This window comes from Cucurbita pepo, chromosome 20 (assembly GCF_057944985.1).
Source record: "Cucurbita pepo subsp. pepo isolate OVF chromosome 20, ASM5794498v1, whole genome shotgun sequence".
Lineage (NCBI taxonomy): Eukaryota > Viridiplantae > Streptophyta > Magnoliopsida > Cucurbitales > Cucurbitaceae > Cucurbita > Cucurbita pepo.
The window spans coordinates 10,499,810-10,527,653 of NC_141817.1; the positions used below are offsets into that span (position 1 = coordinate 10,499,810).

Genomic DNA, 27,844 nt, shown 5'->3' on the forward strand with positions numbered 1-27,844 from the left:
GACGCTAGTTGCTACTCTTTCATCTAACTCTACCCAATAAAATAGATGGAATAAAGTAAAATAAAGGAAAAGTATTCCCATGAATACTTTTTTCCTTTATAAGTTTTCATGGAGTTGAGATAATTTGGTTATGGTTGTACACTTCAAGTGACAATATTAGAGAAAGCTTCACTTAAACCTTTAGTTTCATACTCCGAAACAATTCAAACCAAGTCAAAGCTGAACACTTTTATAGTCAGTACATAGCACCAAACTCTCCAAGGTAAACTTTTGGCTTCAAATTCAAGAAAACTCATACATGGTGTCAAGCTCCTCTCGTAGCAAATGTTTGTTTTCAGACTCAAAAAAGCCTTGATTGGAAAAAAAAAAAAAAAATGATGCAATTTTGGTTCATAGATCGCCTCAAGTTCTCTGACATAAAGTTTGTGTTCTACACACAACAAAGCTCAAACCAAGCTGCCTCTAAGATCAGTGGCAGATCAGTTATAAGACCAAAAAAAAAAAAAAAAAAAAAATCTTAATCAATGGAGGTAAGAAAGTAAGTTACAAATGCAATGTGGATGAACTGTAAAAGGCATTAATAATTTTTTATTCATACAACAAAGTTCTCAAAGTCCTGCCAATCCTCGTAGGGGAAAATAGGCATTCATTACTCAAATCTAACTTAGAAAGCTCCACTACGCACTTCCAAATCCAATAACACCAGCTGACACATTCATCCAGATAGAAACGGACTATACAAGAACAAGCCAATAAATAAGATGAACATGCGTTTCATTTCGTACCTTGTAAATAATATGGATTGTTGTTCTCATCTCTATCAAACCAAAGCATCCGCCAAAGCCTCAGGGGTAGTAGCAGCTCCACTGCTGCCGTTCAGTACTGTCACGTTTCCATCTGAATCAACATCCACAATTACAGAGTCACCCTCCTTGATCTCCCTTGCCAGCATCTTCTCAGCCATGCTGTCCTCCAAAAGTCTCATGATTGCCCTTCTCAATGGCCTCGCACCGTAGCTTGGGTTATATCCTTCCTCGACTACCCTATCCCTGAATCTCTCTGTCACTTGAAGCTCGATTTCCTTGGATTTTAACCTATTGAACACCTCCTTCAGCATTATATCTGAAATCTCCTTCACCTCCAGTTTTGTGAGCTGACGGAACACGATCATCTCGTCCAACCTATTCAAGAACTCAGGCCTGAAGTATTGTTTCAGCTCCTCTGTCACCAAGCTCTTGATACGGTTATAGCTACTGTCCTTCTCGTCGTAGTCGAGGTCGAACCCTATTCTGCGACCTCCCTTCTCAATTACACTGCTTCCCACGTTTGATGTCATAATCAAAAGTGTATTCTTGAAGTCTACAGTTCTGCCCTTGCTATCTGTCAACCTTCCATCCTCCAGAATTTGAAGCATCATGTTGAACACATCAGGATGAGCCTTTTCAATCTCATCGAAGAGAACCACTGTGTATGGACGGCGACGAACGGCCTCAGTTAATTGACCACCCTCTGTGTAACCAACATAACCAGGGGGTGAACCAATGAGCTTGGAGACAGTATGTCTTTCCATGAATTCACTCATGTCGAGACGAATCATTGCTTCTTCAGAGCCAAAGTAGTAAGCAGCCAATGATTTTGCTAACTCAGATTTACCAACACCCGTTGGCCCAGAAAATATAAAGCTTGCAATGGGACGATTGGGATTCTTGAGTCCAACACGAGCTCTACGTATGGCACGGCTGATGGCTTTAACTGCTTCATCTTGACCAATGACCCTCGTATGGAGGGTCTCTTCCATTTTGAGGAGGCGGTCAGATTCATCAGTGGATACTTTATCGACAGGAATGCCAGTCCAGGAAGCGACAATATGCTGAATATCAACTTCAGTCACAACAGCTCCTACGTCTCCTGCCTCACTTTCCGCCTTGCTCATCTCCTTGCCTTTATCTATGAGAGCAGAGATCTTAGTCTTAAGTTCCATTTCTCTATCACGCAATTCTCCAGCCTGTTTAAAGTAAAAATTCACTTAAGTTTCCTTTGCTAGAGCTGAATCAACTATCAAAATGGCATGGAAATACTAAAATTTAAATATTGCAACCACTTGATCATTCATAGAAAAACCCAGAGAAAGAACACCAACATGCAGTTTCAGGAAGCTTAACTGTAAAACATTGCAAATAACAGGGGAGAAAAATAAAAGAGAACAAAATTACCTTCTCAAAATCTTGACTCCTAACGGCCTCATTCTTCTCCTTCGTAATCTGCCTGAGCTCTTTCTCCAGCTCCTTAGCTTCCTCAGGTAGCTGCAAATAACATTAAAAATGTAGCAAAATCGTGTAGAAAAACACCAGGATTGGAGAAGTTGCAAGGATGATGAGAACAGACCTGAGCATGACGAAGGCGAACTCGGGAACCTGCTTCATCAATCAAGTCAATTGCCTTATCAGGCAAGAATCGATCACTGAAATTTACAGATACCCATCAAAACAAACCCTTCACAAACTAATTATGAAAATTAACTACAATCTTAACTAATTATTGCGAAGCACAGATATTACAAGGCAATCTCTCAACTACACATCAACATTATCATAATACATAAAAATGTCAAGGCAATAACCTCAAACACGTTATCATGCTTACATAATCCACTCAAATACGTGGACTTCAATGTTATCAAATATTATCCAACCAAAACGGTCTATTAGGAGGTAAAATAAATGGAGGTTAAACACCACAGAGCTTTTCTTTCCACTTAGCTAAATATTATATCTTTCAAGGCAACGATAACATACCTGATGTACTGGTATGACAGCTGTGCAGCAGCCTCTAATGCTTCATCTGTGTAACGAAGTTTGTGGTGGATCTCATAGCGCTCTCTCAGGCCTTTCAAAATCTGTATGGTTTCATCCACAGATGGCTCTGGCACTTTGACTGGCTGAAATCGTCTTTCTAAGGCTGGATCTTTCTCAATGTGCTTTCTGTATTCATCCAAGGTTGTAGCTCCAATGCACTGTAAAAAATAGAAAACCGGAAAATTTATTTTGGTAGCACAGGGAGAAAGAATTGAGATGTGGAACGACACTAGAAACATTATAAGGATTACAATGATTGAAAAATACCAGCTAGTACGGTTAAAAACTTTATAAACATTTGTTATCCTATATTTTGCAACTATAGTACCTTTCGTTACTTTGTCATGATGGATATCTCTTCATTGAGAAGAATCCTCCTTACAATACAACTTGGTTGCTAAAAATAGAGACAAGATCCAGGTGACTAGTTTTCGTTCTAACAAAGATATGGTGACGTGGACCCTTGATAGCTCCAGTTCTTAGACTTGAAGCTCCAAACTACTCCCTCAGAAATTGAAGCTCGTCCTTGGGCATCTAGTTTACAAAATTCAAGTGCTAAAGAAGGACAAGTTTTTTTGGTGATCCCTTGCCTACAGAAGCTTAGTTACTCAAGTTAGACTCCGAAGTAAAACTACTAGTTGGTTGAAAAGAAAAGCTAAAGATCTTTAAAACTGCGCCATTAGAGCATTTTTGTGGCTCATACAGTTCTAAAGAAACCATAAAATTGTAACGAGAAACAGAAATTCATATGTAGTTTTTTTTTTTATCTTGTTCATTAGATAACCTCATGTTGAAGCGTCTCTCACAATATATATATATATATATATATATATATATATATATATACATACATATATATATATATATAAGAAAACATTGTTCATTGCCCACATTTTATTTTTAACTATCCTAGAGTGGAGGGTTTTCATCCAATATCTTTCTTTTCTGGGGTTTCCTCTGCCCAGCCTCTAAGTTGTTTTGGCCTTCTTCTTTGGGGAATGTAGGGTCTCCTATCACAAAATAATGTTAGATAACTATCCAGTTTTTTCTTTTATTAACTAGAGTGGAAGGTCTTCATACAATAGCTTTCTTTGGTGGGCGTTTCCTCCACCATGGCCTCTTAAGTTGTTTAGGCTTTATTATAGTGAATTATAGGGTCTCAAGATTACCTGCAGTTCACCCCTTGCAAGGGCAGGCTTTAATATGTTTGCTGCATCAATAGCTCCTTCTGCAGCCCCTGCGCCAATTAATGTGTGCACCTCATCAATAAAAAGGATAATGTCATCACTTTGTTTTATTTCCTCCATCAGTTTCTTTAGTCTTTCCTCAAACTCCCCACGATATTTTGTGCCAGCTACAAGAAGGCCCATATCCAAGGTTATAACCTGCACAACGGAAAATTTTAAATAAATATTTCAATAACAAATGCCCCACAAACATAATGGAGAAAAATAGCCTACTAGGTCAAACTTCAAACAACGGTGTAGAACGGGTTTGACAAACAAAATAATTCCTTGATTTGTCTCAAAAGAACAATTGCCAGAGCTTGCTGACTAGCAGAAATAAAGACTATTTTAATTTAAGTTGGGCCATATAAATAGCCTACAGAGTATCTGGGACTTTTCAGCATAACAAGGTACAGCGTACTGCTTAATTATAATTATGGTTGGATTGATTGTTCAACAAGCAACAAGGACATATGTTCTTGAGTTCCTGAAAAGCGGCCAGTTATTGTAAAAACAAATTCTAACCTTCTTCCCTTCTATCGTTTCAGGAACATCCCCATTAGCAATCCTTTGAGCCAGACCTTCAGCAATGGCAGTTTTCCCAACACCAGGTTCACCAATGAGGCAAGGATTATTCTTTGTTCGCCGACCGAGAATTTGGGTTACACGTTCTATTTGCGGCTGCCTACCAACAACAGGATCTAGTTTACCCTACAGAGGCAAGAAACTGAAATTAGAACCTGTGTTTCCACAGAATAAAAAACTCCTTGTCAGGTGTCACTGAAAATATATTTCCAAAGCACCTCTTCTGCCAGCTTAGTTAAGTTTGTCCCATACTCTTCCAGGGTAGGCATCTTGTTCCCATTGGTCCCTCCTCCAACACCAGCACCAACAGCCTCTGCGCTCTCACCCACCATTCGAATAACCTATTCACTCAATTTGTAAATTATTAGGTTAAAGTTGAATATTTGCCTCAAATAAACTAAATTGATATTGTCCGGACGAAATTCTTGCCTGAGTCCGAATGTTAGAGGGATCAGCACCTAAATTTTCAAGAACACGAGCTGCAACACCCTCCCCTTCACGAAGTAGTCCCAGAAGCAAGTGCTCTGATCCAATATAATTGTGGCCTGAAAATGCAGGAAATTCATGTAAGTTTCGCATCAATACAATAACGTAAAGCACACTTAAGATACACATAAGATAAGGTCCATATAATAGAGCATGGACTTATATTTCTATAGCCAACATAAATACACAGGGATACACATCCCTTTAGATTTCTAAGAAGTTAGCATAAATTTAACATCTACGAATAGAAATGGTGAAATGCATCAATTTTTTAAGTTGAAAAAAATAACAAAATACTACTAATATCAATACCATGATTTTCAAAATTATATACATTGTATCAAGCCACATCCAAAACTACAGAGAAAGATTATTAGTGCTTCAACACCGGGCTCTGAGACACAATTTCGGAGAAAACAATATTGTTCTTTTCTTATCAAGCATTCTGTGTTATCCAAAGAAAGTTCAAACATGTTTAAGATTACCAAGTTGGCGAGCTTCCTCAAGAGAAAGTTCCAAAACACGCTTTGCACGAGGAGTGAATGGAATTTCTACAGCAACGAAACCACTGCCCCGACCAATTATCTTCTCCACCTCCACGCGTGCATCTTTAAGATTAATTCCCAAAGATTTAAGAACCTTAGCAGCAATACCAGTGCCTTCCCCAATAAGGCCCAAAAGGATCTGCTCAGTGCCAACAAAATTGTGACCAAGCCGCCTCGCTTCCTCCTGGGCAAGCATAATTACCTTAATTGCCTTTTCAGTGAATCGCTCAAACATGGCTTTTGGAACACATCTGCTAGCCTTTCCTCCCCTGGAAGAGATTGCAATTGCCATCTTCGAATAGAAATCTTGCCCATTTCTTAACATGTCATCCAAAGAATTAAGCCCCCTAAGTCCAGAGAAGCTTCTTATCCTCAAACCAGGCGCATGGACAGTCGACATCATTTTCACAGCCTGTCTTACATTACCTGATACTTTTGAAGGCGGACACCTTCTTCCACCAATCAAACCAGGAAAATTTGTCGGTTGAACCAAAACTCTAGCCATGATGTCCACAAACTGTCAGGTTTTAGAGAGAGAGATTTATGGAAGTCTCAAAGGAGCTGCTGCTAACTGGATAATAATGTACGGCCGCCGCCGTTGAGGTGGATGCTCGTGAGAGAGGCAACAGCCGCCGCCGCCCACCAGGAAGCCACTGCCGGAGGGATGATCGTTAGAGAAAACGAGACTGAATCAGAGTTAGGGCTATCTCCGATTTAGGGCACTATACCTTTATTTAAATATTTAATTATTATTCTTCAATTTTTTTTATTTACATTATCTGCACTTTTTGTTATTTTCTTGTTTTTGAAAATTTTTAGCTAATTTATGCTGAACTATTTTGTTAAACGACTTGGGCTTCCGGGCCGACTCGGCCTACCACAATGAGCCGACATGGGCTTCAACTATGGACCACGCGGACTTCCACCTACAGCCCGAGTTGGGCTACAACTTTGGGCCTCGTTGGGCTTACATTATAAGCCGCCATGGGCTTCAACTATGGGCCTCTTTGCACCTCCACTATGGGCCACATGGGCTTCCACCTACGGGCCGACTTAGGCTTCCACAATGGGCCGACCTGGGCTTCCACCTACGGCGCGACTTGGGCTTCAACTTTGGGCCCCGTTGGGCTTAAATTGTGGGCCGACATGGGCTAACACTATGGGCCGATTTCGGCCTCAACTATGGCCCGACATGGGCTTTCACTATGGGCCGAGTTGGGCTTCCATTATGGGCCGACATGGTCTTCCACTATGGTCCACCTTGGGCTTCCACCTATTGGCCGACATGGGCTTCCATTCTGGACCGCCTTGGGCTTCCACTATGGGCGGATTTGGGTTTCAACTATGGGCCTATGGGCCGACTTGGGCTTCCACTATGGAACGAGTTGGGCTTCCACTATGGGCCGAGCTGGCCTTCCACTATGGGCCTAGTTGGGCTTCCATTATGGGCCAACATGGGCTTCCACAATGGGCCGGTTCCGGCTTCCACAATGGGCCGATTTGGGCCACCACTACAGGCTGACTTGGGCTTCCACTATGGGCCGCGTTGGGCTTCCATTATGGACCGATTTGGATTTCCACTATGGGCCGACATAAGCTTCCATTATGGGCCGACTTGGGCTTCCACCAACGGCCGATTTGGGCTTCCGTTATGGGCCCACTAGGGCTTCAACCTATGGGCCGACATGGGCTTCCACTATGGGCCTACTCGGGCTTCCACCTACGGGACTAGTTCGGCTCCACTATAGGCCAAGTTAGGCTTCCACTATGGGCCGACTTGGCCTTCCACTATGGGACGGACTGTTTTCAACTTATGGGCCAAGTTGGGCTTCCACAATGGGCCTAGTTGGGCTTCGAGGATGGGCCGCATGGGCTTCCACTATGGGCCGATTTGGGCTTCCATATTGGGCCGATTTTCGCTGCCATGGGCCGATTTCGTTTTCCATTGGGCCGAGTTGGGCTTCCACAATCGGCCGAGTTCGGCTTCCACCTATGGGCCTAGTTGGGCTTCCATTATGGGCCAACTTGGGCTTCAACCTATGGGCCGACATGGGCTTCCATTACGGGCCGACATGGGCTTCCATCTATGGGCCGACATGGTCTTCCATTATGGGCTGCCATCGGATTCCACTATGGGCCTTTTGGGTTTTAACTATGGGCCGACTTGGGCTTCCACCTACGGGCCGAATTGGGCTTCCACTTATGGGCCGACATGGGCTTCCACTATGGGCCGAGTTTGGCTTCCACTATGGGCCGAAATGGGCTTCCACCTATGGGCCGCATGGGCTTCCACATGGGCCCCTTGGGCTTTTACTATGGGCCGATTTGGGTTTCCGCTATGCACCAACTTGGGATTCCATTATGGGCCGACTTGGGCTTCCACAATGGGCCGACTTGGGCTTCCACTATGGCCCGATTTGGGCTTCCACCTATGGGCTGACTTCGGCTTCCATTATCGGCCGACTTGAGCTTCCACAATGGGCCGACGGGCTTCCACAATGGGTCGACTTGGGCTTCCACAATGGGCCGACTTGGGCTTCCACAATGGGCCGACTTGGGCTTCCACTATGGCCCGATTTTAGCCTCCACTTATGGGCCGATTTGGGCCTCCACTGGGGGCCAACATGGGCTTCCACTCTGGTCCGAGTTTGACTTCCACCTACGGGCCGACTTGAGCTTCCATTATGGGCCGACTTGGGCTTCAACCTATGGGGCGACTCTTAGACTTCCACCTACGGTCGACTTGGGCTTCCACTATGGGCCGACTTGGGCTTCAACCTATTGGCCGACTTGGGCTTCCACCTATGGGCCTAGTTGGGCTTCCACCTATGGGCCGACTTGAATCTCCACTATGACCAGTTTGGGCTTTCACATGGGCTTATTTGAACTTCCACTATGGACCTATTTGGGCTTCCAATATGTGCCAATAAGCTTTCACTGTGGGCCGATTTGGGCTTCCAATATGGACCGATTTGGGCTTCCACTATGGGCCATTTGGGCTTCCACTCAGTGCGCTTCAGACCAACTCCAATAAAGTATTTAGCATTGACAACCCAATTTTCTAGTACTTCATTATGCAGTTGAACTTCATTTGAGACTTGCCGACAATTCAACCCAACTTTCTAGTACTTCATCTATGTGGTATAGCTCTTAGACTTCTTATAAATGAGCCACTTAAAAAAGAAGGTACACTAGTATAGGTAGTAACTTTCAATTTTTTTAAGTATTTTTTAGTCATTCTATCTTCAAGATCGTTTTCATTCTTATATGGTCATATGGTTCATTCATATACCCTTTTTTACTCTAGTATTACAACAAACCCCTAGAGCGTAAATGCTAAAACTCCCAAATTAAGATGATTTCATCTCATGATATGAAACTCCTAGAAATTTGATCTAACAACCTTGTTGAAGAACAAGACATTCATATCTTGATATGAACCACGACCCAGAAATTTCCATACCTCATGGTCCAATTACAAGGACGAGAACCAAGAAGCTACAACAAACTTTGTACACTTATATTCAAGCTATGGTGCGCTTATCAAAGGAAATTTTAGAAGATGTTGGAGACCTCACTAATAAATGACATTTAATGAATTGAGGTGAATTTATGGAACTAGTCCAAAGATACTATTTCGTTGCACTATTTAATTATAGTTTAAATATTTGTTTGTTATATTTAAGCTAGTTTTTAATATAGGAGTTAAGGTTATATTGTAACCGACATAGGTTACGATATTCCACCCTTAACTAGCCATTTTAGTAGGGAGGTTATCGGTATTTCTCATTTACTAGTCAATTTAATTTGGGAGTTATGTGTTAGTTAAGATTGTAAAAGCTATAAAACCTTCTTCTCTTTTATTAGCGACATCACATTTTGGAATTAAAAAAAATAGAATTTCTATTTTATTTAGCTTCTGTTGAGAGCTAAGATTTTGTTTGCAAATTTTTGTGTTTAGAACTTGCATGCTAGAGTCATTCAAGTGATATTGATCAAACCTCTTGTAGAGTAATTCGAATCACGAGTTTAGAAACAAGTTTTCTCTCTTGATCTTGATCATCAACGTAATCCATTCCATATTTTCCCTTGGGTCGATTCCATATCAGATCTAAAATATCAAAAAGCCCCAAAATGATTAAAAAAATCACCGTAAGGAAAACAAGATTTAAATTATCTTGTTGATCAAATATCTCAAAGTCATATCATTGTTTGCGAATTAAGTTTTTCTCATGGTAAGTTGAACATTTTTTTTATTTTTCTATTGAAGTTTATATTACATGATTCAGAGTTCATATCACAAACCAAAGCATAAAATCGAATCATTAGGGTTAAATACATTAATGCAATCTAAGAATAAAAGACAATGAAAATGTGATGATATTAATAAATAGTGGAAAGACCTAACTTATTGAACTTTATTATTTACATAAGATCTCACCTTGTATGGCTAAGGAAGCAATGTTTTGTTTTTGCACACCATTTTCCAAAAAAATCTCTTACTTTTAAATGTTTTAATTTAAATGTTGTCTTCGGACGTCAGCAGCCTTTCTTTCTCAAATACTATTTACTTCAAAAATATATATATATATATATATATATATATATAGATATAGATACTGTGGCGAAAACTATCCAATATCATGATTTGATTTGAAATTTTATGTCACATATCGATCTAATAGGAAGATTGAAAATTATAAATTATTATATATTAACAAAATATATTTTATTTTCGATAACTCAATTATAAAAACTCATAAGTTACTTAAGAACGTTTAACTTCTAAAAATTTTCCTATGAAGTATGAGTGAGAAACCATTCTATATGAAACTGTGTTGGTTTTTAGGTATAGTTTTTACTTTTAGAAACAACAAAGAAGTAAAATGGTCATGTCGTAATGGATGCAGGAAAACATCAGAGCCATTAAGTGTCGGATACAGTTTCAAAAGTTCAACATGTTTAGTTTAGAACAATCATATGTTGAACGACCTTTTGAAAATTTTATTCATAACCCTTGTTGGTTTGTAGGTATAGTCTTCATTCTTTGAAACGTTAGAGGCATGTTGTCGTGGTTTCAAAAGTTAAGCACGTTTAGCTTGGAACAATCATATGTTAGAATAACCTTCTGAAATTTTTTTTAAGAACTCGTGTTGGTTTGTAGGTATAGTGTTCACTCGTACAAACGACAGGTAAATAAAATGGACATGATGGGCATGTTGCAGAGGATGCCGGGAACCATCAGGTGTCGAATACGATATAAAATCGTGATCGGAATACTAGATATGAGAAGGAAAATGGAAATATCTGTGGTTGTGAGAGTGGGAACGATTTTGATCCTCCGCGTACACAATTTGACCCAAAGATGTTTCGAAAGAGCAACGACAAGGAGGGGAAAAGTTAAGTGTTAGTGGAAATCTAAAGGGATTCCATTTCAACAAATTCCAACAAGGACTTCCATAACTATGAGCTTCCTCCCCATGCAAACCATTTTTGTACTCAACTTTAACCCATTAATCATCTTTTTAATTATTAATTAATTTACTAATTAATTATTATTATTATTATTATTAATTCTCCTTTCTTCAAAGTTTGCGGATTAATATCTAAACAACTAACTGAGAGACTCCTATCGGAACAGGGCGATTAAAAAATACTTATAAGAAATGAAAATTATTACATATAGGGTGACTCAATCATAAGAACTTTATAGTAAACATGTTCTATTTCGAGCAGTTCTATGTTAGGAGATGTATTATGAATTTTTGATAAGACACATGTTGGTCTGGTATGTGGAATTAGTTTGCACTTTTTAAAAGCAAGAAATGAGTAACGTGATTGAGTCATCGGGTACCAAATCTAAATTCTTGATCCATGCATGGGGCGTTTGGTGTCTAAATTTGTAAATAATCCCTAAATTTTTAATGTTTAATTAGACATAAAATTGAAAGTAAAACACGTTTAACCATTGAGTTCCTATGATTGAGCCACGTAAAAAGAACGTGCACTTTTATTTCTTAGGATCGCTCTCATTCGGATGTGTTCTAGATTCATTCCCTCTTTTTTACTCGGATGTCACAATTTTTTATATTATTATAAAGTTTTTATTGAATTCCTTCTTTATATGTCGTCCTATTATGCTAATCTAACTTAATTTAAAATGATGTTGATAAACATAACGCTAGTGTAAGTCATGAAATGATTGAAGTAATTCTTCATCCACATCTCATATGTCAGTGGCGGGGTCTCATTCGTCATGTGTCGGGTTTCATTCTCAATAAGTAAAGCAACCTTGAACCCATACCCTTGATTCCTACATCGAGCCACATCCCGAAGAACCAAAGATGGTTGTTTGTTCTAGATAAGCCAACATATACATAGGCTCCTCAAACCGATACCAACTCAACATTAAAATTTAAAGATTTGAAAGTATAAGGACTATAGGAATCTTTAATATTTGATTAGTCCCATCGTATTTTGTTAATAAAATAAACTTACTATTTTTAATTTTATTTTTGTATAATTAATTCATCATTAACATGGATTATTAATTACGTATAACATCTAAATCAGGTAGGTAATAAATAAATAAATAGCTTATAATTAGTGAAAAAGTAATAAATTTTTAATTAGAGAGCGACCCCTTCTCTTGGAATTTGATTTATTTAATATTTAGTAATTTTTTAAACAGAAAAATATTAATTAAAATGTCTTCCACAATGGGTTGGTGGATTAAAATAGTAATATGTACACTGTAAAATCCATTACCTTTGTTTGTGACTTAGTGCCATTCAACTTTCTCTTTAATTCTACAAAATTAGGTCAACCTTATCATTCTTTTGGCAAGTTTTTTTATTTTTTATTTTTTATTTTTGTTTCTTATTTTTAAAATTTCAGCCACTAAAGACATGATAGCTGTCCTACGAGCGGACGCTGACATAGAACGACTTTCTTTAATTTGTTTTAGATAATATCTTAGAGACGATCATGTGGTTTGTTCTGATGTCATACAGTGCAAATATATTGACTTGCACGAACAAAAAGATGGCTTTACGATTTGAGATCAAGATACGAATAAAACCAACTACAAAGGTTATAAGAAAAGGACAATAAGAAATTAAATCGATGCACCAAATAAGATTTCAAGTAACACGTACGATTCATGGGAATAGAACCTAAAGGGTAGAACCCACATGAGCTCTCTTTTAGACCTAAAGCCCTAATAACCTGAAAAGTTACTTGGAGCTATAATGTGACCCCCGAGTGAATGAATCGAGACCACATCTGAATGAGAGCGATCCTAAGGATAGAATGGTTAAGAAAAACTTTTTTAAAAAAATTAAAAATTATTATCTATACCAACAAGTTGCATCATTCTTTTCGGTGACTAAATCATAAAAACTCCAAATTTAATTCAATATTCGGTGATCTCCCTAGGATTTTTCTAGAATGCATGTGAGTGAGGACAAAACATGTTGAAAGAACTCGTATTGGTATGTGGGAATGGTCTTCACTCTTAGAAGAGAAAAGTAAGTAACGTGATTATGTCACAAGGGATGCAAGAAAATGTCGGGGTATATAGGTGTCGAATCCAAATTTCAAATCCTGAACATGGTGCGTTACAAAAATGCTTTTTTCATAACGCTAATTTTATTTTGAATAGGATTATGTAATGGGAGCTTATCTATAGGTAGAATCATGATAATTATGTAACTTTTAAGATATGTGAAGATTGTTAGGATTTATACGTCAAATTCTTTATACGTTACTTGTACTCATCTCCAATGCAATATTTTTATTGGGTAAGATTAGAACGTTGTGAGAAATTGGTAAGAAAAAATGTATATAAATATATAAATTTAATTAGAAAAATGTGAGTTGAAATAAGAAGATAACAACCTAACCCCACGGGATAGATATTGTCTGCTTTTTCCATTACGTATCATCATCATTCTCATAGTTTTAAAACGCGTCTATTATGGAGAAGGTCTAGCCCTACTTTGACCAGTGTCTCGTACCGTCTGGTGACTGACTCTTATACTATTTATAATAGTCCAAGCTCATTGTTAGCAAATATTGTCTACTTTGGCCCGTATCGTCGTTAGTCACACGATTTTAAAACATGTCTACTAAGGAGAGGTTTTAGAATGTTTTGTTTCCCTCTCCAACTATTGTGGGATCTTAGAATAGGAGAGAATTAGCACAATCCTAAATATATTATTTATTAGCCTCTAAACATTTATGTCATTTTTCAATTTTGTTCCAAATATATAATTCAATCATCATTTCTAATAATGATTTATTTCCAATAATAACGGATTTTAACGTAGGGCAACTCATCCATACAACCCGTAGTGAATGATTTGAATGACGGACAACTTATCCATACATCTAATAGATAGAGATTTAAACGAGAGGCAATTTGCCCATACAGTCAATAAAGAGGGATTTCAACGAAAGGCAACTTCCCCATACATCCAGTAGAGAGGATGACATTACCACTATAGACCGTCTAGCGAAAATGTCACAAGCGCAAAGTATGGTAGACTTGCGCTCGAGAGCATAACATAAGTGGAAAAGGGGGTCCACATGGTAGAAGAGTCGAGGGAGGTCGAGTCATTTGATAAAAATAGAAGGCTTTTCCCCAACCACTCGCATAAGTGTCAAATTATTTTTTTTTTCAAGTGCATTTAATCATAAATCCATTTTCTAAAATATTTTGCATTCTCGTGCTTTAGTGGGTCGAGTCATATAAGTTACATAAAAAAGCAAGAAAATTTAAATGAATTATGTCTTCTAAGTCGAGAGTACTCGATTAAATATCGATAGTTAATTATATACTTTTAATCATTTGAGAGAGTAATTAATGGGTGAATTTTGGAAATATTTTTTAAAAAAAACAGTGATTTTTTTTATTAAAAAAAAAAAACACTTTTTTGAAAGCTATTTTTAATATAGGCCTAACCATGTGCGTTATATATGTCTCGTTTAGAAAATAAAAAATAAATATATAATTTTTAGAATTTAAAATATATATATATATATATATATAATATAAAAAACAAAAGCATATTATTTTTACCATTAAGAAAATAAAATCATGAGAAAGTATGTAACCACTCATTTACCCAAAGGACAACCTCATCCATCCTCTAACTATATATCATTTTTAATCATACATAATCTAAAGTTTGGAGTGTCGTTATCAAAATCAAACCATATAATAATTTATTATTTTCCATATATTAGTTAGGTAAAAGCATTATGCATAAAAATATATAATATAATATGGTTTCTTCGTTACACTCAAGTGCAAAAAGTAGGGGCTGGCATGGGTTGGGTTAATGAAATCTTTTGAGCCAATCTGAAATTTCAAGTTTGCTAAGTTGGTGACTCTAGCAACCCGAAAAGATTTCATAGTCCAACCCAACCCAACCTTCTATTTTCGGGTTGGATTACGTTCAGTTGTTGGGTTGTTCTTTTTTTATTATTATTTAAAAAATTATACTTTTCCACGATACATGTTACATTAATAACTAAAATCTCAAAAAATTTCAAATATGCTTTTTAGAACCCTAGTTTTCGAGTTTTCATCCACCTATACCATTAATAATAAATAAAAAGGAGATTACCCGCTGGGCATTCATTTTAGACAAAAAGATAGATCGAGCCACAACTTCCTATGTTATGGGCTTGCTGCTTTTCATCTTACCTAAAAGTCCGTGAAATAGTTGAATGAAGACTCATATTATTCATTGGGTTTGACCATTCATAAGTTATCGATCACTAATATCGATTACAAACGTAAAATATCATTAATCTTCATAATAATCTTAAAAGTAAGGTAGGGTTAAATTGGGTTGTAACCCTGATTTCAGGTTGGTCGAATTGACCTTGTGAAATCCCACATCGATTGGAGAGGGAAACGAGTGTCAACGAGGACGTTGGCCCTAAAGAGGATAAATTGTGAGATCTCACATCAGTTAGAGAGAGAAACAAAACATTTTTTATAAGAGTGTAGAAACATCTCCTAGCGGACGCATTTTAAAACTGTGAGGTTGACGGCAATACGTAACGGACGGTAGGCTTAGACTGCTATAGGCCTTACAACAAAAAGATTTTAACTCGCAAACCAACCCAAATATGGTTTGAGTTCGATAATCCAAATTATATAAAGAATGGGAGCAAGGACGAAAAGGTAGTACGTAAGAAAGAGAGGGAAAATTGTGTTAAATTAATGGGCAGCAAAATTGAGAGCCACCACAATTGTGGAATTTTTTAAATAATAAATAAATAAATAATAAAACGTAGGGCCACATGGGTTCCAATAACGTAACCCACAGCCTTTCCCATTCATTACTTAAACCCATCTAAACCCTTTCCATATTCGGCCTCAAACCTTAAACTCCAAAATTACATCACTGCCACTGTCTTTATAATGGCCTCGTTGTGGCTGACGTGCCTCGCCGCCGGTTGTCGCACGGCGGTGGCTTGCGCTATAATTGCCGGAGCCACCATGTACGGCCCGGCTTCTCTATGCCGGGTTGTGACGTTTCCGGCATTCTCTTACGTGACCGCCATCCTGATAGTGACGAACGCCACGGTGGGCGATGCCATCCGTGGCTGCTGGCTGGCGGTGTACGCGACGGTGCAGACAGTGTGTCCAGCCATGGCGGTGTTTTGGTTCATCGGACCAACGAAATTCTCGTACGAAACGATTGCTTTGACGGTGGCGCTGGCTTCGGTTGTGGTGGTGCTGCCGAGCTCCACCCATGTGTTGGCTAAACGGATTGCGTTGGGTCAGATTGTGATTATTTACGTGGTCGGTTTCATTGGCGGCGCTCATACTCAGCCGCTCATGCACCCTGTTCAAGTCGCCGCTTCGACAGCCATGGGCGTCTTCGCCACTATCGTCGCCACCCTCCTTCCCGTTCCCCGCCTTGCTTCTCTTCTGGTAAGTTCTTAACTCGAGCATACCTCAATCATAATTTAATATATATTTTCTTTTATTCGAGATCCGAAGTTCAAATTTATGGGTTTTAATTGTATTGTACTAAACATTTAATAAAAATAGTTTTTATAAAAATTTCTGACATATAAGCTGCAATTATACATAAGATACATTATCCACGAAAATCAAAGCTAGTTTTCATGTACAATGTTGCTTTTTTCGAGATTAAAAATTCAGATCTACATATCTATTATTAATTTTTTTTTAAAAAAAAATTATTTTTATGAAATTTTTTCAAGTATAAGCTATTTTTATGAAATTTTTTCAAGTATAAGCTTATCAATGAAAATCAAAGCTAGTTTTCATGTACGGTATCGTTTTTTTCGAGATAGGTTCAAATCTTCGTACCCGTTCTATTTTTTTTAATAATTTTTATTATTTTTTAAAAAAATTTGGTACAAGACGTACGGGCTATAATTATACACACACGACAGATCAACTTATCAATGAAAATGAAAGCTGAATTTATATGTGTGATGTCATTTTGCAACACGTTATAAAATAATGATTTTGTTTGAAAATTTTATAATAAGTTAAAATAATAATAATAATAATAATAATAATATAAATGTGAAGGTGAAAAAGAAGAGCGAAGCAATGGTGGACAACGTGGCAGAGCGGTTAAGGCTATTGGTGAAAGCACTTCTTGCTGACAGTGACACAGTGGCAGTAGGGTCCATTTCTAAAGCCTCACTATTGTCCACGTCAGCAACCAAACTCCTACGGCCCATAAAACAATACCAAGTAAGCATTATATTCTTATTTTTTGCAAATAAAAGAATATAATTAGAATAATAATTACAACAATTATTAAAAATTCAACCGTTTTTTAAATTAAACAAATTATGACATAAAAAATTAAATTTTTGTGTCAGTAGATCATTAAAGGTTCAAAGACTTACGATTTATTAAACAAAAAAAAAAAATTGAAAATGTTCAACGACATGTGAGATATAAAATCAAAACTTTATGGGATTATCAGGCACTTCTTACAATCCAATGATATATGAGACATACAACACCGAAAGTTTAGGAACTTATTAGAAATTATTAAGAGTATAAGGACTTATTCTTATAAGTTAAAGGGACAAAATTGTAATTTCACCTGGAAAATTCAACCTTTTTTAAATTAAACAAATTTATGACAAAAAAAAAAATGAATTTTGGGTTGAGCAGAGATATAAAAACCAAAACTTTATGGATTTATGAGACGTTGGGTAGTTTAATGACCTACCCGACATACAATATCATCGAAAGTGTAGGAATTTGTTAGCGTTTAAGAACTTATTTGATAAAAATTTGAAAGTGGAGGGACTAAAATTTGTAATTGGGACGAACAGGAAAGCATGAAATGGGAGTGGATACCACTGAAAATATGGCAATTGGGATGGCTAAGCAGCAGCCAAAGATTAGAAGATTTGGAAAGGCCCATAAGGGGAATGGAATTAGCTTTATCAACCATTCCTTCATATCCAATTCATAATGAAGCTCTCAAAAATGGCGTAAACGCCTTGGAAAAGCACATAACCCAAGCTTTAAACCAAGCCAATGCCTTTCCACACCTTGATTCAGTGCATACCTTCCCCAATTCAAACCCAGATGAGTATCCAATCAACAATGTCCAATCCATTCAAATCAACAATCTTCCCTCCCTGTTCTTCGTATTCTGCATGAAACTCCTCCTTGAAAAATCCCAAAAAGACCCTCAAAAACCGAAGAAATCCCAAGAACAAAAACAAGAACAAGAACAAAAACGGCCGATTTTGAGCTGCGAGAGACTAATGGCAGCGCTAAAATCGGCTGTTTCGTTGGGAATGGCAGTGTTTTTGGGACTAATGTATAGCAAAAAGAATGGATTTTGGGCAAGTTTGGGAGTGGCTGTCAGCATTTCTTGTACTCGAGAGGCTACTTTCAAGGTAGCTAATGTGAAGCTGCAAGGAACCGTGGTGGGCTCTGTTTATGGCCTTTTGAGCTTCGTTGTTTTTGAGAAGTTCTTATTGGGGAGGCTTCTTTGCCTTGTTCCATGTTTTGTTTTCACTAGCTTTCTTCAAAGAAGCAAAATGTATGGCCCAGCTGGTGGAGTCTCCGCGATTATTGGAGCTGTCATCATTTTAGGAAGAACAAATTACGGCTCTCCTAAAGATCTCGCCTTTGCTAGAATCGTGGAGACAATCATTGGAGTATCATCTTCAATCATTGTTGATATCATTTTACACCCGACCAGAGCTTCTAGATTAGCTAAAATTCAGCTCACTTCCACTTTACAAGCTCTTCAAAAATGCATTGATTCATTGAGTTTTCAAGGGGAAGAATTGGAGAAAAGCTCCAAAGATTTGGGAGTTCATGTCGGTGAGCTGAAGCAGCTGATTGATGAAGCTGGGATGGAACCAAACTTTTGGTTTTTGCCATTTCAGAGTGGTTTATATGGAAAGTTGTTTGGATCTTTGTCGAAAACGGTTGATTTGTTTGCTTTCGCTCATCGTTCTATGCTCGAAATCCGACAGAATCATTCGTCGTCGTGGGGGAAAATCGGCGAGAATTTAGCAGAGGACGTCGAGGATTATAAGGAGAGGGTTGGTGGGTTGGTGAGATGTTGTGTGGATGTGAGTTCATTGGAGTCATTGAAGAAGCTTGAGAAGGAAGCAGAGAAGAAGAAGAAGGATGGGTTAGAGGACGTTGAGATGGGAGAAGCTGAAAGGGTAATGGAAATGGAGAAAATGGCGAAGGAAAAGATGGTTAGTTCATTTCTGGAGCATTCAGTGGAGATTGTTGAGCAGAGAGGTGAAAGTGAAGCAATTGTGAGCTTAGGTGCTTTGGCTTTTTGTTTGAACTGTTTGATGAAGGAGGTTGAAGAAATTGGGAAGGGAATTAGAGAGTTGATTCAATGGGAGAATCCTTCAAGCCATGTTGATTTCAATGAAATCATGTCTAAGATTCATGTTGTACAAAAGGGTGTAAAGGGTTAATTTAAAAGAAACGATATCATTTAATAATATACTAATCCGTCTTGAGAATCTGTCGTTTTGAGAACTAGTTAGTAGATAAGTATTGTTTTGTTATAATTTATAAATATCTCGCTCGAGAAATTTGAATAATTGGGTAAATGTAGAATGTTTTCTCAAATGAATGTCTCGACATGACATAACCGAACAAAATATTAAGGAATTTTGAGGTTTTGGAAACCTTTCACTAGACACATTTTAAAATAGACAATATCTGTTAATGATAGACTTTGGAGGTTATATCCAAAAATACTAAATTTTTTCTTTAAGCAATTTGTAAATAGTAAATTTCTTGCTACCTTGTTATCACAAACTTAGAAATATTTCTCACAAGTTTTTTTAGTCAAATACCATTTTAAGTGGTGAGTAGTAGCTATTAAATATATCGTCGTTTGGGTCCATGTATACGTGTGGGTTGTATAGAGAAGTATTATACATTCATTTGTGCATACATGTTCAATCATATGCGACACAACCACTTGTCTCTACACCAGGCCAAGTCATTCAGCTCAACCTTACTCTACTCGGAGTCAAGGTCTCAATGCAACGTTACATCCAACATCATCTTGATTCCCAATTAACATGGTCCTCACGTCTTGATGTCATCCCAAGTCATGGGATGTCATCGACCATCGTAGCTTACTCAATCATGCCATCGAGAACAAGCTTACATGTCATTCATAACATCAAAAAATCCCGAACATCCATCTATCTGAGTTCTATCAAGGCATTAACCCTTCCATGATCAAGTCATGTTATTTACAAATACCGTACTCAATAATAGGTGAAAACTCCAACCTTCAACATGAGAGCACAAGTGTAATAAAAGTCTCATCAATCCTATTAAATATTATGTGTTTGCATTTTTTGATTGCTACCATGTTTCTAGGTAAAAGACAAATTGGAATCTCTAGTCGTGGAAGCCATATGATATAAGTGTGAGATATGGCTAATGTAAAGGTATATTTAATATTATGAGGTATATATAAGTAGATCTGTGTGGGGATCCGTGATTATTAAATTTAGATTTATCTAAGGTAGAGCAAAACTAACCCAAACCCTCCATTTTAAAACCATGAATCAAAGTCAACCACAACATAGTTCAATTAACTTGAAATACTATCTCCAACTAGGAAGTTCAAAGTTCAAATTCTCGCCCCTTGAAAAGAAAGTCCTTATCTAACCGATATTACGAAACACACTAGTTCGTACTCGGGTGGGAACCATCCTGCAAGCAGACAGGCTGCTTATGTGTGCTAGGCTACGTATATAGCTATTAGAAACCCAAAAAGAACAATCCCTTGGAGGGTTCAAATCCAAAATCCAAGACATTTTTTCATTATTATTACATTTGGAAATCTACAATCATAACCAGAAGACTTTTATCTGATCAACCACAACACTTAGGCTTAGAAGTGTATATCGGAGATGAATCAGTCATTTGGCAGACAAGGTTCTCTCTTCTTTTTTTTTTTCTTCTTTTTTTTTTCCCCTTCTTTTAACAAAGCAAAAAGCATTAAACAAGATGCTTTTGTTATACAAATCATTTTAATGCTTACTTCTAAAAATGCAGATAGGAGAAGAAGAGAGCAAAATAAAAATTATGACTAAAGAAAGAAAGAAAGAAAGAGAAAAACAAAGAGAGTAAAAATATGATGAGGGTGACAGCTCCATCGACGACGTTCGTTCTACAACAAGACCCACTGGCACCAAGTGAAACAGGTGAAGTCCTCCTTACTTAGGGCAAATGTAAAATTTAAACACTCACTGCCACAAAAAGCAGAAGAGACAAAGCCAAAGAACTTGCCTGCTGCTCCTGCTGCTGCTGCTGCTGCTGCTGCTGCTTCCTCCTCATAACATTTCTTGTGACTTCCTCACGCAGCGGCTTACCTTTTTCTTGAAATCTTCCCTCCTCTCCCTCCATTCCTTCTGCACCAACACACATGTAAACAATTCCTTGAATCAAATTAGATGACCCAATAAGATCAATGATTCAATACAACTTCTTATATATACACTATTAAAACAAAAAAAGCAAAAAAAAAACAAAAAAAAAAAGCTCAATCCAAAAGAATGACAAAAGGCCTTATACCCGCAACTCCCCCGTAGTTCTCTCACCCTCTCTTTCCCTCTAAAAAGAGGATCCAACAAAATCTCTCCCTCATATCCCTGCAATTCATGCTCCACAACCATAGAAACTCCAAAAGCGTCTAAGAACCTAGACCAAATCAACCGATCAAAATAGTACTCTCAAGGATATAGTCAAGGTCATTTGATGCAACTCTAAGACAGCACCACTAGGGCTCTCCAATAAACGGAAGAGTTTCTCTGCACATGGCCTGAAGAATGAACTTCCCCCTACAAGACCTATTGGGCAAAGAACTTTTTCTAAAAGATCTAACCTTCCAAAGCGAGGAAAATGAAGGGGTGACGGGGAAGTGAGTAGTGAGGAAACACTTAAAAACATGGGAGAGGAAACTAGAAAAGAAAAGGGAAAAAAAAACTCTGAAAAGCAAGGGTTCATCCATGATACGAAGAATCCCTCCTGCCCCATGACATAAGTAAGAATCCCTTGAAAGAAAGATTGAAGTAAAAACCTTCAATGACTGCCTATCCATGAAAGGCAGCCAAACCCCAAAACAGAAAAAGACTCACTCCAAGCCAACAAAACAGACGCCACAAATTAAAACTTAATACTCAACCAGCAAAGGGGTTTTCCCCCACCCAACAATCCTCCCAAAAATAGGTGTCCAAGCCCATCGCCTATAAAGCATTTAACAAACTGGGACAAGAAAAAAAAAAACTATAGATATTCAAGAGGTTTCTAGAAGATCCCAAAACCATATAATCAAACCCAATTCGACTTAGAACATGACATCAACCTATATTCAACACAACTCTCGGTCAACACCACCAGGTTGGTGAAACGTGTAACGACCCTACTTTTTCCTTTAAAATAAGACAACTATTACATACATGTCATAACTACTATGGGTAGAAAATCATTTAAAAATAGTTTAGAACTTACACGAATAAATTCATTTCAATAATAATAGCATGGTTTAAAATAAAAAAATAACACCTATCAAAGTTTTGAGATAAAATGCTCAGATCCTTCTTCAACATGGAGTCTACAACTTAAATGCGTAAAAACTAACTATCTGGTATGGGTTCCATAACTTTCTCATCTGATACCGTTGTCCGCATATGGGACCCTTGTTTTTTAGCGGTAAAATGTTAAATGTGGTTTGATTATTTAAAATAACCACCAAGATTCATGTTGGGACCTACTTTTCATGACTATTCCTTAGGATCTACTTTCTTTTTCATATAAGGTTTGATGCATAATATTTCTCTACACGTGGTTCACACATGCGTGCAAGAACCCACTAGGCAGCTCGTATACGTACCCCCTAAGTTGACTATATGCTAATACACACTTATGCTACCGAAAACCAATAGAAAGGAGCATGTATCATATTATGGTGTACGCATCCATACAAAACATGTTGGAGAAGTACTCATGCTTGTGACATACAACATGCATGAGATCCCACATTTTAAATCATGGAACATTTTTATGATTCATACTTACATACTTTTCATGACATAACCTTTATAATGAGACATACATAAATGTCCAGCATACATGGCTCATCAAGTGTCTCATATGGTACAATGTCAACATAGTTTCATAGCATAAACGAATCAATAGACTCAAAAGTCCATGCATCATAGAAAATTCATAGAAATACCATAATACAAGAATTAAGATACCATAATACAAGAATTAAGATGTATAAACCACATAGTACGTAATAATCATATATCATACAATTATCCAACTAAGCTTGAAAGTGCTCCAACTGGAAGTTCAATAACTTGTAGGCCTAAACCATAATCACTAAATTCCTGGGTTGATGTTCATTTGATCCTGTTTGTCGAGACCTAGTTCTGAAGCTAATTTTGAACATATATTTTCACTCTCTTCTTTCTTTCTTCTCCTTTCTTTCATCTTTTAATTCTCCAAATTGATTTTGGAGAGAGATAAAAGAATGATGATATGGAGATGGAGAAATAAGAAAAGCAATGAGTTGAGATAATAAAAATAGTGGGTTTGAGAAATTATTTATAAGGGAAGGAAAAGAGAAAATGGAAAGAAGAGGTTGAGGGAGTTGAGTTAAAGGGTTGAGATTTTTAAGGGGAAAATGTGAGATTACTATGTTTTTTTTTTTTTTTTTTTTTGTTACATCTAAAAAAACTTTTGTCCCCAATAGTAATCGAACACCTCAAAAGGTCTAATGTAGCGTGAGTTCAACTTGCTCTTACATCCAAATCTCAAAATTCCCTTTAACGGTGCCACCTTCGGGAATACCTTGTCGCCTATCTCAAACTCCAAGTTCTACGCTTCATATCGGCGTAACTTTTCTATCTACTTCGGGTCATACGCATCCTCGTTCTGAAATAGTCTTTCTACCTAAGTTGAATGTGAATGGTTGAGGCTAGAGTTCGTCTACAACTTAAATAGTCTTCTACCTTAAGTTGAATGTGAATGGTTGAGGCTAGAGTTGGTCTACAACTTAAATGGTCTTCTACCTTTCCATTAAAAATCTCAACACAACTCCCTCAAATCCTCAACCACTTCTCCTCATTTCTTCCACTTCTTCTTCTCCTTTCCCCTATAAATGATCTCCTAAACCAAACATTCCATCATCCCAACTCATCCCTCTCCTTATTTCTTATCTCCATATCATCCTTTTTTATCTCCAGTCACACCAATTTTGAAAATAACAAGAAAAAAGGAAGAAGAAAGGAGAAGAAGAGAGAGAGAAAAAAAGGAGAGGAAGCAAGTTCGAAGTTAACTTCAAAACCAAACCTCTACTTACATATGATTATAGCACGTACTATGTGTCTTATCTACGTGTTAATTCTTGAATTATAATATTCTTATAAATTATCTATGATGCATATACTTCCAGTATGTTAATCCATGTATGCTATGAAACTACGTTCATGTTATGCTCTATGAGACACTTGATGAGCCATGTACGATAAGTACGAATGATTGAACATGCACATGTATGTTTGTCTCATATGAAAAATATGTCATGAAAAGTATGAGTGAATGATGTACTTCATAACCATGTACCATTATTTAAAATGCAAGACCTCGTGCATGTTGTATATGTCACTGGCACAAGTTACTTTCCTAGTATGTTTTGTATGGACGTGTACATCATGATATGATGCGCTCTTTTCTTTTCATTAGCTTCCACCAGCATGAGCATGCACTAGCCCCTAGTCAGGTTTAAGGGGTACGTATACGAGCCCACCTAATGGGTTCATAAGTGTGTGCATGAACCGTGTGTAGAGAAATACTATGCACCCAACCCTACCCAAAAAAGAAAGCAAAACTCAAGAAAACAGTCACAAAAAGTAGGACCTACTATGAACCATGTTGCATGTGATTGCATTTTTCCATCCCAACAATGGGGTCACTTATAAGGTATTTTTAAATACTCAAACCATATTTAACATTTCTATAGGTAGAGGGCCCCATATACAAATAACGACGTCAACTGTTTTAGCGCTGATATCCATGTACATCAACATTTCTATAGGTTTAAGGGAAAACATTAACTTTGATGTGATATCCATGTACACAAAAGAAGAGTATAATGCATATTAAGATCCTGCAGGTGTTTCTTTAATTCAGCTAATATAAAGACATAATGCAATCCCATGTAAAATACTCAAAACAAAAACCAATGCATGTAGCCATATATGAAGCATAGATAAAACAAAAGTTGGTAAACAAGCTGGAACACAATCACTTACAGCAGCTTCGACATTCGCAGGTGATTCATCATTGGGGCTCGATAGCATTGATATAATACTCAAAACTATGCTTTCAACCTACACCAATAACAACAGAGTCTTCGTTAATATTTACGAAACCCCAAGGAAAACAAAGTGCCTACACCACATCATTTGCTCTAGTTGTGAGAAGGCTAAAAAAAAGAAGATTAATGAACATTGCAGGGAAGAAAGTCTCTATGTCTAAATATAAAGGCAACTCATAGGATATTAAATCCTACATAGGTGGTTACTATGGCTTGAATTGATCCCCTATAAGCCCTTTATTTACCTCGCCTAATTGATCTCTAGGTCAACACAAGGTGGTCATATTATTCAAGAGTCTAATATTGCTTCTGCCTCGAGTATTCAAGGGTGAAATTCTAAGACGCATGGATACTTTAGTTTGGCTATTGGACACTTGTTAACACAATGGACATATTAGACACTAATTGTACAAAGTCAACATAGGTCCAATATTTATTTGTTAGACATGTATCTAACACTTGACTTAGAAAAATTTTAAGAGTGAAATATATCAAACTTATTTTGTAGGCATATAAATGCATAAACTGATTGACTTTGAACTTCTTTATTGTATAAAAATTAGACCTAGTTTAATAAACGTGTCATTGTCATGTCCGTATCCTAGATTTTTAAAAAAGATGACATGTCACCGTATTTGTGTCGTGTCCCGTTTAATAAACGTGTCATTGTCATGTCCGTATCCTAGATTTTTAAAAAAGATGGCATGTCACCGTATTTGTGTCGTGTCCCTATATCATATTTGTGCTTCTTAGGGGATATTCTTGCATTCAAATCTTGTGAATGATGGAACTCTAGAATAATATTAAATTGTTTAATAAACCTTCCTAACCAGTCATCATCCATTTTATACAAGTGGCTCTACACGCTCTTGCCAAAGTACAAAGTAAATAGAGAATAACGGACATCCATAACTTCAAATTTAAACTTCTAAACCCATTTTACCAACAGGATGATAATGACAAAATAAAAAGAAACATTTTTTTTTTCTCTTTGTTTCTTTTTTAGAAGAAAGAGTTTCATTGATGAATGAAAAGCAAGACATATTTAAATATTAAAAAATTGATATAAAATAATAGATACCGTATGAACAGGGGTCCAACGCTCACTAGCAAGCTCATAGCCATTAGGATCATCACCAGGGGGGTGAAGGATTGAAATACAAACACGCCCATCAGGATAGACTACAATTCAAGAAATCAAACTCAAATTCTTCATTGAGAAGAAAGAGAATACCAAATAATATAATAACAAGAGTAACAGACCATTAGGATGCCAAATCTCTGAAGTAAACTTGACGGACGGAGCACTATTTGGATAATTTGATGGAAAACTCATAATGGCGTTAAAGAAACCCCCCTCGCTGCAATTAGATTATTATAACAAGAATTCTCATTAGATTCACATTCAGATATTAACCAATACAAAAACAGCCAAACTAACTTCAAATGATCAAGACTGGCAAAACACAAATATAACCAAACATTCGCAATCGGAATTGAGGGGAGTTTCCTTTCCACAATGATAGAACGTATGAATTAAAAAGAATAACAAAGAACGCAAATGAACAATAATTAGACTAAAACCCATATGTAACAAGAGAAATAAGGCAAATCAACACCTAAACCATTTTATTCAAGATCAACTATATTACCTGGCCATAAAAACCAATATAAACCCTAAATTTAAAAGAAAACAAGGAATTGAAAATTGAAGCAGTGTAAAAACATACTAAAGCGTGTCAGGGGGACCAATAATCGTGACGCTCCATTCAAATATATTGCTCTCATCCACCAGACCGGCGGAGAATCCATCGACAGGGTTCTTGCAGAGATCTGAAAGGCACAAAAGAGAGTAGCCAGACAACAGTTCAAAAGAACGCATCGAAATAAACCCTACGAGTCGATGATTCACAGAATCGGAAAAGAAAAAAAAAAGAATCGAATCAAAGTAAATAAAAATCTACCTTTAAGCTGCTTCTGAAGGAGAAGACTTGCTTGAGAAACAGCCATGGGAGATTACAATCGTTCGATTCGGCGAGCCCTGCGTGCTCCTCGATTGCGGAGGGCGGAGGAAAAGGAAAATAACAGAGAGAGTCTAAACATGTTGTGACTTCACGCTATTTATATAGACGAGGAGTTTACGGAATGTGGACTGTAAAGGAAAATTAAAAAAATTAATAATAATAATAATAATCACACACGGGTAAATACATGGGAACTTCATATTCATT

General features: G+C 37.2%; 3 protein-coding genes across 3 annotated transcripts; 1 reads left to right on the forward strand and 2 right to left on the reverse strand.

Moving 5' to 3' along the window:
- Nucleotides 1-557: 557 nt before the first annotated feature.
- Nucleotides 558-6,386, reverse strand: LOC111782757 (ATP-dependent Clp protease ATP-binding subunit ClpA homolog CD4B, chloroplastic). Its single transcript, XM_023663558.2, has 9 exons — nucleotides 5,638-6,386; nucleotides 5,096-5,211; nucleotides 4,885-5,007; nucleotides 4,607-4,792; nucleotides 4,025-4,240; nucleotides 2,796-3,013; nucleotides 2,386-2,461; nucleotides 2,214-2,303; nucleotides 558-2,005 (listed from the first exon to the last, which is right to left on the reverse strand). Exons 1-9 carry the CDS (start codon nucleotides 6,200-6,202, stop codon nucleotides 821-823), a joined length of 2,775 nt encoding a protein of 924 aa, XP_023519326.2. The 5' UTR covers nucleotides 6,203-6,386; the 3' UTR covers nucleotides 558-820.
- A 9,712-nt stretch (nucleotides 6,387-16,098) lies between these two features.
- LOC111783248 (uncharacterized) lies at nucleotides 16,099-19,724 on the forward strand. The gene is made up of 3 exons (XM_023664163.2): nucleotides 16,099-16,651; nucleotides 17,285-17,452; nucleotides 18,049-19,724. The coding sequence occupies exons 1-3, from the start codon at nucleotides 16,136-16,138 to the stop codon at nucleotides 19,672-19,674; spliced, it is 2,310 nt and encodes a 769-aa protein (XP_023519931.2). The 5' UTR covers nucleotides 16,099-16,135; the 3' UTR covers nucleotides 19,675-19,724.
- Nucleotides 19,725-21,296: 1,572 nt separating this feature from the next.
- On the reverse strand, nucleotides 21,297-27,738 carry LOC111783623 (ubiquitin-conjugating enzyme E2 13). The gene is made up of 6 exons (XM_023664541.2): nucleotides 27,578-27,738; nucleotides 27,344-27,446; nucleotides 26,877-26,974; nucleotides 26,695-26,795; nucleotides 25,549-25,626; nucleotides 21,297-21,639 (listed from the first exon to the last, which is right to left on the reverse strand). Exons 1-6 carry the CDS (start codon nucleotides 27,621-27,623, stop codon nucleotides 21,562-21,564), a joined length of 504 nt encoding a protein of 167 aa, XP_023520309.1. The 5' UTR covers nucleotides 27,624-27,738; the 3' UTR covers nucleotides 21,297-21,561.
- Between the last annotated feature and the right edge of the window lie 106 nt (nucleotides 27,739-27,844).